The sequence below is a fragment of the Amblyomma mixtum genome, chromosome 3, assembly GCF_055824585.1.
Source record: "Amblyomma mixtum isolate Tamu chromosome 3, ASM5582458v1, whole genome shotgun sequence".
NCBI lineage: Eukaryota > Metazoa > Arthropoda > Arachnida > Ixodida > Ixodidae > Amblyomma > Amblyomma mixtum.
The window spans coordinates 166,019,229-166,034,970 of record NC_143014.1 but is presented as its reverse complement, the minus strand read 5'-3'; the positions used below and the strand labels follow the sequence as shown (position 1 = coordinate 166,034,970).

Sequence of the window (15,742 nt, the reverse complement as noted above, 5' to 3'; positions counted from 1 at the left end):
CACGGGTTTCTGATGACGGCGGGGTTTTCGCACAATGAGCAAGGTAATGCTGTCGCGTCAATATTTAATAATCGGCTTTTTGAGATATAGCGATGGGCACCTGACGCGTAGTACTAGTGTAGTACTAGTACTAGTGTCCTACTATTGTAGTACTAGTAGTACTATTAATACTAATACTATTGCTACTAGTACTATTAGTATTAGTACTATTAGTAGTACTAGTTGTACTATTGCAGTACTAGTGTCGGCGAGCATCAGAGACCAGGTGAATCCGGTTTAGTAACCTCGTTAACTAATTTCTAGCAATCAACTTTTAAACTATACCAGATAGCAATTGCAGATATGTAGCTGGCCGCAGGTAATAATGGCCTCATTCATTTACAAAATTTCGAATGCGCGAACACCTTCAGCTCTGTGCCTCAAAAAAATTTAGCACCATCGGAGCAAAAACCGAGCCTCGACTGTCTGGAAAGTCAATGGCTGGCGCAGGGTGTTACGTGAGCTTCACGTGATCACCGTAGGCTCGCAACGGCGGCTGCAGCAGCTCTGGCGGTTCCGCAGCGGGCGAGTCGGCACCGCGACAGTCGGAAGGGGCGCTTGGAGATGTACGGCTCCGCATATACAGTTGTCATGGAGCCATAAGCAAGACCGACTTGTGTAGTAGGGAATCCCCGCGCTCGTAGACAAGGCTCTGGGCTATCGCATTCACACACGTAATGTAATTCAGTGTCCCTGCACATCTGCACCGCCCATCGCTTGACGGCAGTCCGTGACGCACGCGTCACGTGACCTTCTGTCTCGAGCCTGCTCTGGAGCAGCGAGCAGACAAGAGCCCTGTAGCAGCAGGGGTTGGAAAAAACACTGGGGGCCAAAGACGTGCGATGTTTGAAGCACGCACTCAAAGGCCATAATTTGTTGAGCCACAGTGCCGAAGATAATGGCGTTTTTGAAACTATATAAAGTGAAATCTCTAATACTAACTGCCAGCTACACAGCTCTAATTGCAACCATGCGCCGGAATGTTGCGGTTGACTAATTAAAAATCAGTTAACTAGGTTAATAGTTGACAAGATTCACCTATTTTCTTATGTTCACAAGTACAGGTATTACAATGCCGCAGGCGCCATCCTTGCACCTCGAAAAGCCTATATTTAAATATGCTTGGTCACCTTCGTTGAAACAGCCTGTATGATGGACGCCACAGTACTAGTTTATGGTGCTCCGTTGCGCTGTCATTTCTGCAGTTTGCTCTCTCCGCACAAAACAACCCCCTAGGTCGGAATCGACTTGCGCCACCTTTTCAGCCAAATACTACAACGTTGCTGCTCCCTCCATCCATCTATTAGCTGCAGATATCGCGTTTCCTGTTCACGTGCGTCTTTTCTGCCGATAAGAGTGGCAAGCAGTCAGTTTTCGCTAAGACTGCATTGTGCTAGCGCAAGCGCATACAGCGATGAAGAAAAAATAGACGACGACAGAAAACTGCTGACTTTTAGTCTTTACTTGATTAAATTTTTGCAATATATGTAGATTATGCCACACTTCATGGGAACACGAGAAATGGTTAAAGGTACTCTTAAACATGTTCTGAAGAGAGTATATAAACTGGCCGAACCACTCCTTTCTCTCGTCCTGAACGCCTGAGCCAAACAATACACGCCTACACGCAGCAGACATCCTTTCCGGAGTCTTTTTCGTGCTCGCCCTCCTCCGTCGCACGCACCTGCGTAATTCGGTTCAGGTATGGCCATTGGTTAGATCCTGTCAGGCGTCACGCAGCTACCGTGGCGGCGGCCAGTCAGCAGCGTCGCTCCGGCAGGTCACGAAGCTCCCCTCCCCGGGGAATTCCCGCGCAAGGAGCACCGACCTTTGCTCATGCAAAAGTGATGAGACGCGAGGGCAAGGCGCGAGGACCGTCTTGAATAGAAATTTTGACTAGAGATAACTCAACTTCTACGAAGCGCATCTAAAAAATTCTTGCTAGAGTATATTCGTGAAGCGGCGTCCTTTAACATCCCAGGAATATCGCACCTTTTTGAGAGCCTCTTTCAGAGCCCCTTTAAGCTGGCTCCTAACGCGGAGAGAAGCAGGCTTCACCGCGAAGTAGGAGTATGGCTTCAGGCTCTTCCTTTTGAACTCTCTGCGCATTTTGTCCGCTTCACAGTGAAACCTACTTATATTCGCGTTAAGAGCCGTTTCTCGTGTCCCTCTATGTACACAGATACTGCACATGGTAACGCAACATTTTTTTTTTGTAATTCACACATAGCAGCCCATGTGTGAACTATCGGCAAAACGTTCTTCGTTCGTTAGCATTAGCACTATGCATGTCGTGGCACCCCCCACTTGAATTTCACCATCGAGTGGAATATTTTTTTCCCAGACACCGCTGGCAGTGCAGTACTTCGAGCAGATGTGGAACTGATACGATTTTAATTATCTTTGTAGTGATGTAAATCAGAGCTCCTTTTATGACGGAGACGTACAGTGCGCCAAGCGACGAGGACACAAGAAAGGAAGACACAAGGAACACACGAGCGCTGACTTACAGCAGTTTTTCTAAGTCAACGCTCGTGTGCCCCTTGTGCCTTTCTTGTGTCCTCCTCCCCTTGGTCCGCTGTACGCTTCCGTCATAACGAACAAACAAGCCTGAACTGCACAGTTAGTTCTTTTATAAGGTTATGATTCTGAGACCATTATGTCTTTTATTTTTAACCGTTATGTCTTTCTTCTCTTTTTTTTTCTGCATTGCGCTAGACTCCTATAGGTGTCCCCCCATCACAAGCAATGCGGAAGGCCTCCAAATAACGCGAAGGAATCCACACACATACCATTTCACGTGCGTGGAGGGGTACAAAATAGTCGGAAAACAGTACGTGCACTGTCTTGGGCACGGAGTATGGAGCAGTGACATTCCCAGATGCGAGCCCGAATCGGGAGCCTCAACTATTCATGCCGCCTCGCCCCAAAGTGAGCAGACTGGGTCGCAGACCCCGAATCCGGCAGGACCATCGGGTGCAGCCATTTCGACTCCGGAAGGAACCGGTGAGTGACATGCCGCGCAGCTATATACGCACAGAAAACAAAAATATCCAAGACCGCAAGCATCCACATGATTCGCTGTAGCGCACGCCAGTACGCGTGACTGACAGATAGCCGTGGTAATGATGTTCAAATTTATGAGAGGTGCATCCTCCTTAATTAAACAAGCTGAAGGGTAAATTGGTGCATATCTTGGAGGAGACGAAGCGCAAAAGAAAAAAAAGACATCACACTGTAGAGGAAAAGCGATGGGACATGCTCCTGTGGCATAGTTTTTCGGTGATTGTGCGCTCTGCTTTTTTTTTCTTTTTTTGAGCTTCCTCTCCTTCAAACCATGCATCCTGCTGAGCTTTCATACTCGGTGCACACTCCCGAGCAGAAAAAAAAATGCCATTTAGTAGTAAGGGCTTGCGGACTAGTTGGTTCAACAGCGAGGAAAGTCGGCCGGCGGGAACGCATGTGTTCCTATACATAAATTTGTTCTTGTTTTGTTTGATTAAACATTTGGAAGTCAGCAGCCGTAGTGCATTTTAAGGCGGAAGCCTTTAATGCCTCGTCGTTGTAAGCAGGACTTGTCGACAGAAATGTCACGCTTTTCAATTGGTCGAAACGGTCGTGACGTCACAGTGCGCGAATTTCAAATGGGACCAATTCTACTTAGGCTAGTAACCATGCAACCAATTAAAGCGATCGTATAGTGATGCTCCAAGTAAGCGGGACCGAGTTTAGTTAATTGCTTAATTACCACATTAGCATAATTAACCATTCTAGTCAGGCCAGATAAATAAATAAAACCTAGTAGGAAATTGGTCAAATTCCGGAATCGAACCCCGTTCTCCGGAGTGCGAGACGAGCATGCTAACCACTCCGCCATGCTAGCTCGATGGTTTGGAATGAACAAAGGCGCGTAGTCAATACGGTGTCTTCGTTCCCTCCCATCTTCCTCCCTTCCCGTTACGGTGAGGTTTAGGTGTCCACTCAGATATGCGAGACAGATGCATTTCCTTTCCTCAAAAACCAATTTACCGACGAGCAGGGCGTAGAACCGAACGGGCGATGGCGTTCTATGGACTCCCTGACAGCTTTGTAAGACGCTGTCGCGTTTCACTCTTAGTGGTGAAGCCTAACATCTTAACAACGCATCAGTGACACAAGCAGCAACACCGCGCTTAAGGCTTTCGCCTCACCGCACGTTAGGTCAATGAAGTGCCCCCCTGAATTTTTTCTCTATATCGGGCCTGTCTTGTTGCGCTGGTGACTTTATTCAGAGCGAGACGAACTACAGCCGGATAAAATAAGTATGTGTGGAGCTCCGCCAACATTTATGATCACCACACAGAATTCCTTCGCGAGAAAAAGGCAGCCCTTTGTTAAAAAGTTTTCTTGGGACCGAAACAAGAAGCGTATCACAAGGCGAAATAATAAGCTGGAGTATTGTAACGCCTCAAGCTTGTTTGCAGTGGTCGCGGGTTCGGACCTCGGACCAGGACGAATTATTCTCTAACTGCGAAGTTAATGAGAAAGCTGTATAGATGCCCTTTGTAGCCGTATGGCTGCGCTTGGGTGGATTCCAATGAGTAATTACTCCCTTATTACAAATCTACTCCTTTGTTGGATTCCCCTAAACATTTGACCAAAGACAATGCTATGCCGAAAAAAGCGCTCTTCTAACTCAAAACGCTCAGGTTTAAAAATTGCTGACAATTTTAGGTGAAACATCTTGTGTAGGCGCGAGAACGCGATCAGCAATTTGCAGTCTGCAACTGTCGTTGATAATTTCACGCCATTTCTTTCGTACCCACAGAGCCCATTTCTACCGTACGTGTGTATTGCAGCTAGACGCAGCCGCACGCGATGTAGCGGAGAGCACCTGAGGCTGAGTCTGAGGCGCCTTCCTAGTTGGCACTCCGAAGATTGTCTTGAGCAATGCGGGAAAAGCTCCCGTCATCTGACCACACTACACTTTTCAGGACGTCAGATTGCTCTCTTGTTTATGAAGATTTAATTCAAGTAGTCAAGGCGGGTTTGCAAATCCCTCTCTTCTAAATGCGTATGCAATGCCCGTGATATTCTCTAGAGTTCTCCCCACACGCTTGTTTACGTAACTCTGTGTGGGTGGTCACGTTAAGCGCACTTGCTTGGGAAGTGAGCTTGCATGAAAGCCAGAATAGCGGTTTTCGTCGCTTCCTAGGCTGACACCCGTATACTGCGCTGGCGTATACTTTCCTGAAGCTACCAGTTTCTGTCAGTGTGTCATAGTTGCGGAGTATGGCATACCACTTGCCGGAGTTCCTGCTTGCCCACTGTGAAATATCTGTGCCGTTTTGCTTCTATATCGCCGTTCGCTATGTCGAGGCCAACAAACATGCCCGTACGTTCTGGTATCGTAAGGATGGATTCTTACTCGGACATTTCTCGGCCTGGGGCCATGTTCTGTAAAGATCCATTTCCTTTACAATCCATTTTGCCCACTGCCACTGGTCTCTGCTTCCATTGTCGTGGGACGCTAGACAAGACGTCATGCTGGTTGTGACAGACACAGACACACGCCCAAGATGCCACCTGCTTGAATTAACGCGTCTCGAACCCATGTCGCACTGCCCGGCACCGACGCCCACGAGTGGCGAAGGACGACGACACGTTTGACGCGCCCGACGAGCTTTATCACTGCTAATGCAGTCTCGGCAAAGAAACTGAGTTCGTGTGACTCAACCGGTCCGGATGCGGCGGCGCCGCGACCAGACCGGCTGTGTCTGTGGTTAGTAGTATACTTTCCTACCTGCTGTAGTTTCGTCACATTGACGTCATGGCCGAATGAAATGCAAGGCTGAGTGAATTATTACAAATTAAGGACCCTGGTTGTCTATCCTGGAAGCATGAAGCATGCATATAGCCCATCCTGAAACAGCCGCTGAAAAGGCTGCTGTCGTCTTCGCCTTTCCGTCGTCTTCGCTGCTTGATAAGAAAAAACGCGAAAGGTGCTTCAATTGCTGCTGCCAGTGGGTTATTGCCATCGCACGCCGCGGCGCTCACTCGGCAACGGATTCATTATTGTGACAAAACGGTATGCCTTGGCCCTCACCCGTATCCATCGCAGCCACCGAAACCCTGCTTCGTCATCAGGTGCGCGCAAGAGGATTCGCGCGTTCCTTCAAAGCATTTGAGGGCACTAAAATGGCGCCTGTAGCGCCTAGACTCGTTCATGTTTTTTTTTTAATTTTGCGTGCACAGAAAAACCAGCCAGACGATATTAACATTGATGGAAGGGACGCGATATGATTGTTTTCAATACGAGCAACAGCATTCTCTGTTAGAAGATTTGAGCACAAATGATTAAAAAATTGCAAATTATTTGCTTGTGAATTAGCCAGTTCGACGAATCGGCATAAAATATTTTGAACCATGGGGTTCTGAACACTGCTGCGCTAATACGACCGGCACAAAGCGCTTGAGGTTTATTAACGCCTCGGCATAAATTTTCTGAAACACTCTGCGACAATCGCAGCAGAACAGCGTACGTACTTGCATCGCACTCGCATATCGCAGCGCAAAGGCCGACCTCCATGGAGCGAAAAACCTGCGAATAACGAGGGAACTTCGCCCGGCGACGTTTCCACCGCGAACGCGGCACGAAAACAGGCTGTTCGCTCTTTGTCCAGTTAGTCACATATAGGTTAGCGGGCCATTGCCACGCGATGCGCGACGAGTGCGCGCAGCGGGAAGAGTGGAGTTGTCTGGTAGCCCTGGCAAGGAAGTGGGAGCCATACCCCTAACAGCAAGACTAGGCAAACGCAAGATGGACCCGCACTGTACTCACACTTATAATCAATCTCAGTCGGGCAATTTTTTCTTTCTTTTCCTTGCCCAGTCTGACTTATATCTATTGTAAGCCAGAAAGAAGGCCCGCACAGTTGAAAGGTTCTACGATTCGAGTAAGTTGGAGCTATTTGCCATCGTGGGGCCGTAGAGAGGCTGAGACCCTTCTTGATTGGAATAGAGTTCACCATTGGGACAGACTGTCGTCTGCCTAAATGCTATGAAGACGCTCAATCCGCAGATAGTGAGATGGTTTGACATGCTTCAGGAGTGCACCTTCGACATAGACCATCAACCGGGATCGGAGATGGAGCACTTTGGCGCAATGAGTCGTGCTGGAGTTGAAGACTGAAGCTGCCTATGGAATAACATCATCACCGACAAGCTAGATATATAGCTGACGATCAGTTTGTAGGACCAAGCTTTAATCATTCAGAGGTCAGACGAAGAAATTCGTCGTATCGCTACCACGCATGAGCGGTCAGGCGATTTTACTGCAGCAGAATGCGCCCTGACAACTAAGTTCGGGCTGAAGGAGGGACGACTGCTTCGCAAATAAGAGGGAAACGTCAAGAAAAGTTTGCTCTACGTTATGCCAAAATCTATGCGAAGAACCCTGTAAGTTAGTTCCATGACTCGGAAGGCCGCTTCGGCTTTAATCAGGCAAATGCATATGTTACGGAGCCATACTGGTCCCTGGGGATGCGCAGATACGTCGATGTGCACGTCAAAAGATGCTTTGAGTGCCTTATCTGCAAGATTCTAAGTGGTAAAAAAAAATATACTCCTGCACCCCATCAATCCTGGACGACAACCGTTCGAGACTGTTCATTCCGATCGCCTGGGCTCAGATGCAAGGAGCAAGGATGTACTTGTTGTACATCATTGTCATCGTCGACAACTTAACAAAATACTTACGTGAAGCTTTTCCCTTCACGAGACACTTCAGCAAAAAGTGTGATCAAGTCTTGCGAAGAGATGCACCCTGCCAGAAAGGGTAATAACCGAATGACGAACGTGCTTCACATCAAAAGGATTTGAAGAATTCTGCAACGCCAGGGGAATCGAGCACGTCATGAACTCAGCAAGACACCCTCGCGCTAACTTTCAAATTATGAGAGTCAACCAAACCTTTCTTCCGACCGTCAGGACGACCATGGGCGAGAACGACCAGCGAGAATGGGAGGGAGATAAGATTGAAAATTGTCGGAACTTTCCTCCTCAGATCGTACAAGGGGACCGGAAAGACTCCGTTTGAATTTCTGCTTGGCTACAACCCGAAATTCCACGACAGAGCGTTGCGCAAGGTCGCGGAGACAGGAGGTAATATCATATGGATGGATCTAGAACAACTTAAGCTGAAGTGCCATCACGAATACTGGACTCTCAGGCAACGTACAATAAACGGTCCGACATGCGTCGCTGCAGTCGGAACGCGCTAAAGGTTGGCGACGTAGTCGTCACGCGATGTGTTCCCGAGCATAACGGCGAACCGACAACGACGCAGCCTCGCTACGAAGATCCTCTAGTCGGCATCGAAGTTATTCCAAGCGACACCTATGGAGTGACGACACTGAAAGGGCCACGAAGCAGCACTACGCCACAACGGCCCACATCAGTTCGCTAAAAGCGTGGTCCACGTCATACCAACATGTTGACGACTTCGAAGAGCCATCGGGAGAAATCGAGGGCGCTTCAGAAGCCAGAATGACGATGTTAGTTAGCTTCCGCCGCGTGATGCGCGGCGAGCACACACGGCGGGAAGAGTGGAGTCGTCTGGCAACCCTGGCGAGGAAGAGGGACCATAGAGGAAGGAAAGAATTTAGGAGAGACCGTTACGTCACATTTTTTTTGAAGCCTGACGTGAGGGGTCCCCCTCGCGAGTTGGCCGGCATCTCAGCACGCTTCCGTATGCGCAGCAGAAAATGCAGCAGATCGCCGCTGCGCCCAACGTATACTACTGGCTGCGCAGTCGGCCAAAAACTGGCAGTAGTCCTCGCGAAAGCGCGTGATTGCCAGCCCACTTTTTGGCTCGCATCGGATACCGAGGGCCTCTCTATAAGCTTCCTTTTTTCCATGGAGACCAACAACCCCTGGGAGTAAGGCGAGGCTTGCTGTTGTTTGCCATGACTGAAGAGGCAAACAAGACGGGAGAGACGCAATATGAACGCACTGTACCGCTTTGTTGGTTATAAATTACAAAATTACATTATTTTTTAAGGCGGGGGATTATTTAAAGGAACTGGTACGGCGGGAGCAGAGGGCAAAGCAGTCCGAGATCATCCAGATTAACCACCGAAAACACACGGCGATAGCGATGCTGCTGGTGCGCATGTTCATCTTCGTCTTTGTGACACATGTTCGTCTTTACATTTTAAGTTAAAAGCAATGTCTTCCTGACTTAACTATACTCCGCCTCATAGAGAGAGAGAGAAAGTAATTTAGTGAAAGGAAAGGTGGAGGCTAAGTGTGCGTCGGAATAATATATGGAAGAAAACACGACATACATATAAAACCCCGTTTTAGCCAAGCCGTACAAACGTGCCTGCGTGGTTAGCGGTATAGCGTGTCTGACTCGAAACCCAAAGGCCGGGGGTACAGCGATGGGTCTGCTGCGTAGAAGCTTGAGAGGCGACGCTGGTAGCGTGAGCCGTCGTCTACTGCGTGTTTATATGAGGTTAGGAGGAAGATGACGGCCGACGGCCCGCGCGCTTGGAGCGTTGCTCGCGGTTGCTGTGATCGTTGAAGATCTGATGCGTCGCTAGTGTTGCTGGCGCCATCTATGGAGCCTCTTCTAACAGTGACCTTTTCGACCAACCGGAATTTTTCGGTGACGACAACGACGGCAACGCCGACGCTGGTTTTTCTGCAGATTGAGGCCCTTAAGCTCTCTCGTAAAAACAGAAGCGAAACAGGCCTACAGCACGCAGGCATTTACTCTCTTCATCACGTGGGGTACAGGAAAATGTTCATGACACAAAATTTCACAAATGGCGCCGCTCTTGACTTTAACGCCCTTCCTCGGCCGGAATGGGGAAACTACACGCTACCACGAAGTGCTCAATGGGCGTCGGTTTTGGGGCTCGCTTCGCTGCCCCATCAAAAAGAGGCGGTTAAGCCGTGTGTGGCGAGCATGCGTCTAGCGATGGACAGCCAATATAAAGGGACACACCGGACGACACCCAATTGTTGTTCTCTGTAAAAGTTGATTCTGTGACTCTTTCTGGCTATTCATTTTTCCGGGAGCAAAAGACGCATTAATCACCGACAAAACTCTAAGTATGTTGCCGCTAGTTCATTCAAACTTCTGACGCCCTTACATAAAAGGCCGAGGTGCCACTGATTTCAAGGGAATGGCTGGGTAGCTTAGCCTCTATGATTCGCGGCAAAAAAAAAAAACGCGTTCGACAAAATTCGGTAAGCGCTATGAAAACGCAGTGAGGATCGCTTCGGAGGTGAAAGTGACCAAAATAGACACGCGCGAGCGGCCGCTGCCGTGCGCAGACAATCTTCGAGCCCTGACAAGCGTACCTCAACTCTTCCCCAGGCGCGCCTTTTTTGCTGGCTTCATCGATAAGAGCAATCTTGCGGGCTTGCTCCAGTCCCGGTTAGTTTTTTCACTCACGTCGAACTATATCCCTGTTACCTGGTTCCCATTCTGCAGCGGATATTCAACAGCACGTAACTTCAGTTTTGCATCGTAGCTTCGCCTCGCTGGCGGCGTCACGTTGAAAGCAACAAGCAAGGCACGAGACGCCATAAGAATACGACGCGGAAATCAAAACTTTTGAGAATATGACGCTACTGGATGCGGCAGCGGCGCGCGCTTCGTGCCACCGCCGCATTTTGCCCGGCTGTTGCCAGACTACTCCCATTTTGCCCGTAAGATAACATTTTAAAAACACAGTTTAGGATAGCTTGATCCGCGTTCTGCTGCCGTGAACCGCTTCCGCAGGTGTGAACCCCGAGCTGGTGCAACGGGTCTCCACTAAAGCGGATCACGGTGGCGGATCGCGCTGCACCATAAGCTTTCGAATAACTCGACTCTAGTCCTTTTCCACATGTCGATTCTCTTTTCAGATATGGTTACTGGGGAAGGCAAGAAATGCGCACGGTGGCGCGTAATTTTTCACCATAAGTCGCACCGACGAAAAAATAGCAACAAAAACCCGACTTATACACGGCAAAATATACTATGCACCTGCGCCACACGCTCGTTTTTCTGTGCCAGAAAGCACTTCTGGCTGCTCCAAAAGCTGTTCCAAAGTGACATCGGCCAATCACATCACTGCGTATGAGAACTGTCTTGTAACTGTCGCAATTTATCCAAAACATAGCTCTGTCACTAACTCGAATTAATTTATGCCCTCCAGAGCCGCCATTCACGTCCTAGCACATTTGTTTCAAAACAGCAATCTTCCGAGGAAAAACGCTTCGCAGAAACGAGCGGTGCTTCTGTGATACCCCGTAAACCATCTCGATTCGCTGCGAACAGCCTATACATTTCGTATTGTAGTGCTTTTACACTGTGTATAAATGCTCGACCAATGCTCAAGTGAAGCTACACATCATTTTTGATGCAAAAAATCATTGAACGGGGCACCAGTTATCTCGTTCACCAAGAGCGAGTCTTCAATATACTGTGCACCATAAAATTGGTTCTGAGCGAAGATTATCTGTGGCGAGCAGCTCTTGCCTGAACTGTTTCATCGTTTACTGAGCTGTGCCAACTCTAATGTGGCAGTGATCTGTGAAATTGAACGACAGAAGTTCGTGAAATGTATGCAGGAAGCCGCCTCTGAACTAAGGATGAAAGCATATGAAAGTGTTCAGAAGCACCTACGCTCTTCCCAATAGTATACAGTCGAGAGGTATAGTGCGCCCGGCGTGCAGCGCACAGTTCGTGGTTCAGTTCCTCGCTCCAGAGCACTTTTTTTTCCCCAACAGTTTCGTAATAGAAGGAGTATATCCACTCCTGCAGGTGGCGTGCACTCTGCAGCAGCGCGTTGATCAGGAAGAAGGAGTGGAACATGGGACAAGCGTACACTTCATCGAAAGGCGCTCCCAGCACTCCCGCACTCCTTCAGCGTTGGGTGCCGTTGCGCTCACGCGCAGGCTACGGCGTTTTCTACCTGGCACAATAACTGAAAAAGTGTCATCGTGTCCACAATCTCTGCTCGGTCAGTTAGGGGAAGGGAGCGGTTGCCGGCGGCCAGATAAGCGTGCTAGAAAGTTGTAGCGCTCATAAGCACCCGTATTTTCCTGAAGCCGGAACCAAAGCTCCGAAATTACCGCAAAAGAACCGCCGTTAAAGGAGCCACATAGTCGCAGCGAGCTCTCCAGACCTAAACACTGCATTAGAAAAAAAAAGATCGATTAGCTAACTCGTCACCTCATTACCCAGTTAGGAAGCGAGTCGAGGATGAACCGCCTTCAATTCTACCTTAGTAAGAACAAGCAACGGCATAATTCATCTGCGAAGAGCTGTTAGGAAGAGAACGTGTTTTGAGAATTCTATTGGCCTTCACAAATGATGCTTACGTTTGTTATGTTAAGCCGGCTGACTCATTTCAAATGACCAGGGATGTGCGAGCAGTACAAAACCGAATCGAATATGAATAGTGTAGCTAAAAACCGAATAGAATACGAACTGAATAATGAGAGAACCAAATCGAACACAAATTGAATAGTGTTTTACAAATATTCGCTATTTGTGCGAATATTCGTACAAAACGAAAACTCGTGCGTAACCGCGAAGAGCTAGCGGTGGCGCTGCGGTACAGTGTTATAACTTGTCCAGTTATAGCAATTGCTGTCAAAAGACGCAATAGTCATCTCCATTAGGGGATACGCAACACTAAGCCAAGTTAATAACTAAGAAGTGTCTGACCATCTTATCATTACTACAAGAAAGCATTTGTTGTTGACGACCACAGCTGGTAAACTAGCGCCACATCTCAGTAGACGAGAGGGGCAGGAACTACATTCGAGTCGTGGTCTCCGAGAACGGGCATCAAGGAACGGATTGCTAAAATTGCCTCAGTGCTTCCACGTCGCCCAGTCTTGGAGGCCCTGTGTGAGTGTGTGAACGCCGCCACACGGATGAACCGCGTCACGGAGCTGAAACCTCCATCCCACGCAGACTGGGGCGCAGCATCATACTGTCTGGCTTAGGAATGAACCCCGCTTTTGAAGCACTCCTTGCGGAAAATTATGGCGCGCCTTAATCGAACTTTGTGCCGATCACACGAAGACTATTCGAGAATTTGAGAGCAGATTCGATTTGTTTCGAGTAATTTTGAACTTACAGCATTTGATTTGTTCAGCTGATCTAATAGGAGGATATTCAATATATGTATTCAATAACTTCGAATATTCGCGCACCCCTACAAATAATTTTTTGAAAAGCGTGAACAAGTACTCTTTTTTTATTGTTTACGTTTTAATGAAATTTTGTCTGTCTGTCTGTCTGTTTGTTTGTTTGTTTGTTTGTTTGTTTGTTTGTTTGTTTGTTTGATTGCAGACTCGCAGTCGAGAGAAGGTGCGGCAGCTGGACCCCCTGAGACAACTGCCAAAGTTGATGCCGATACGTCAGGTGCACCCGCAGTTAACGGAAACGAAGCGCGAAAGAGTACAGGACAGCATGGAAACAGAGCGACGGAGAGTCCTTATTCGAGTAATCCGCATTCTACGCAAAGAAAAATTGACGCACAAAGCAGAGTGGCTAAAGATTTTAATACTGGTAGCAACACTGATCCGACGATGGAACCGAAAGCAATGCCTGGACGGAGAGATCGGACGCCGTCGCAGGACGCCGACCAAATATCTAATTCTGAACCCGTGAACTCACATACTTGTGGGCAAAATACCCCTTCAGGCAGCTGTAGCGATAATGGAAACAGGAATGGCCCATCAGTAGAAGGTGGTGGAGTTCGTGATGCAGAACTCACGGTAGGCCGCAGTACTACTACTAATAATGTAAGCGCTTCTACAGAGCGCGACGAAGAAAGCACAATTGACTCCTCAGGCAGCAGTGCAACTGATCTTGAGCCCCCAACGGGCAGACCGGGACAAGACGCGAACACGACTCAAGTACAGGAGAAGCCTTCGAGACACCAGGAGCTTAGTACACAGCAGCCGCACGGGGAGCAGCCCCTCCCTACAACGGCTACTGACCAACCTACCATGAGCACTTCGGCTGAAGCCACAAAGCATTTGTCATCCAATGGTAAGTTGGCTAAGCCCAAATCGACGGAAAGTACGCCGTCACACCTGTTTTTCTGTATTCTCTGGCAGACTGTGTTGCATGCAGCAAGGCTTATTTTGCTCTGCTACACGTGAACAGCAATCTTTGGTGGCATTTAAAAGGCCCCAGAAAGCGGTGGTTGAGGTTTGCTATAAAATGCTTGCATTATGTAGAGTACAGGCCACCGAGCGTTCATGCCGCGTACAAGACCTCAAAAGCGACCCGATAATTTACACAATTTTAAGAACTCCCGCTTCCGAACCTCGCGGCGACCAGCGGTGCCGAGCTTTCGCCCTAATCAACGCGCATTGAGTCTTGTAGCGCTCTTTACGTTAGCAGCGGAATGCCATCATTGGTTGGCCGCGCCAGCGCCGTCGACGTCAAACCAGTGTAGGAGGCGTTGTCTCTGCCCACCGGGGAATTCCCACGCGCGCCGGCGGTCGGCGGAGGGGCCGACTGCGTGGAGCCGGCGGAACGACATTCGACATGACATGGCCAACATGATCGAGAGGCTTTTTCGATCATGAGGCCCTGGGGCGATACCTGTGGGGTAATAAGTATATTCGCTTTCGCGGTGACGGCTGGTGCGTGCGACATGTCACTACCCTTACACAGCACCGAATTTCACCACACTTGGCTCCTCCGCAATAAGCAAAGTGAAATCACAGCACACTGTACTGATGGGCGGCTTCAGTGCCAAGGTAGGCAAGAAGCAGGCTGGAAACCAGGCAGTAGGTGACTATGGCATAAGATGTGGAGGTCCTCTGAACCATGCGCCTCGAATTAGCCTAGGCTTAAAGAGGGAACGGAATGAACTAGTGAGGCGGAAGCCCATTAACGAGTTAGCAGTAAAAGAGAAAGCAGAGGAATTCAGGACCTCGTTGTAGAACAGATATTCGGCTTCAACTGAGGACGGCGACATTAATGTACGAGCACTGATTATTGATTTCACAGCTATTATTTCGAAGAGCGCAGTAGAAGTAGGCGGTAGGATGGTTAGACAGAATACCGGCAAGCTCTCCTTGGAGACGAAAGATATGATTAAGAAACGCAAAAGCGCGAAAGTATCTAACCCCACAGAGAGAATAGAACTGGCAAAGTTGTCAAAGTTAATGCTAATCGCAAGGTAACAGGCACAAGGAAGTTTAATATGGAGAAAATCGAGCATGCCCTAAACTTTAGGGCCTAAAGAAGGGATGTTGCCTAAAAGCGGTGAAGAGGAAAGTATAGGCATACGCAAAAATCAGATGTATGCGTTAGCCGACAAAGAGGACAATGACATTAGCAATATGGACAAGATAGTTAAAGCAGCCGAAGATATCTACAGAAATCTATACAGTAGCCGATATAATCTGGACGTTAATGAGAGAGGCAGTTACACACAGCAATGGGACATCCCGCCAGTAACGAAAGAGGAAGTAAAGAAAGCCTTAGGCGCAATGCAGAGTGGGAAAGCAGCTGGTGAGGATCACGTAACAGCAGATCTGTTGAAGGACGGTAGAGGAATTATGCTAGAAAAACTAGGCACCCTGTATACGCAATGCCTTACGACCTCGAGCGTACCAGACTCTTGGATGAACGTTAACATCATCTTAATTCATAAGAAAGGAGGCGTCAAAGACTAAGATTCACAGACCA

General features: G+C 48.5%; 1 protein-coding gene across 2 annotated transcripts in view; it reads left to right on the top strand.

Annotated features, from left to right (window-relative positions):
- The window catches only part of LOC149352617 (sushi, von Willebrand factor type A, EGF and pentraxin domain-containing protein 1-like), a 236,746-nt gene that overhangs the window by 193,277 nt on the left and 27,727 nt on the right, over positions 1 to 15,742 (top strand). For both annotated transcript variants that reach the window (XM_089581799.1, XM_089581798.1), the window contains 2 exons: positions 2,758 to 3,045; positions 13,382 to 14,086. In XM_089581799.1, coding sequence (XP_089437925.1) covers positions 2,758 to 3,045; positions 13,382 to 14,086 — 993 coding nt within the window. The remainder of the gene's footprint in view (positions 1 to 2,757; positions 3,046 to 13,381; positions 14,087 to 15,742) is intronic.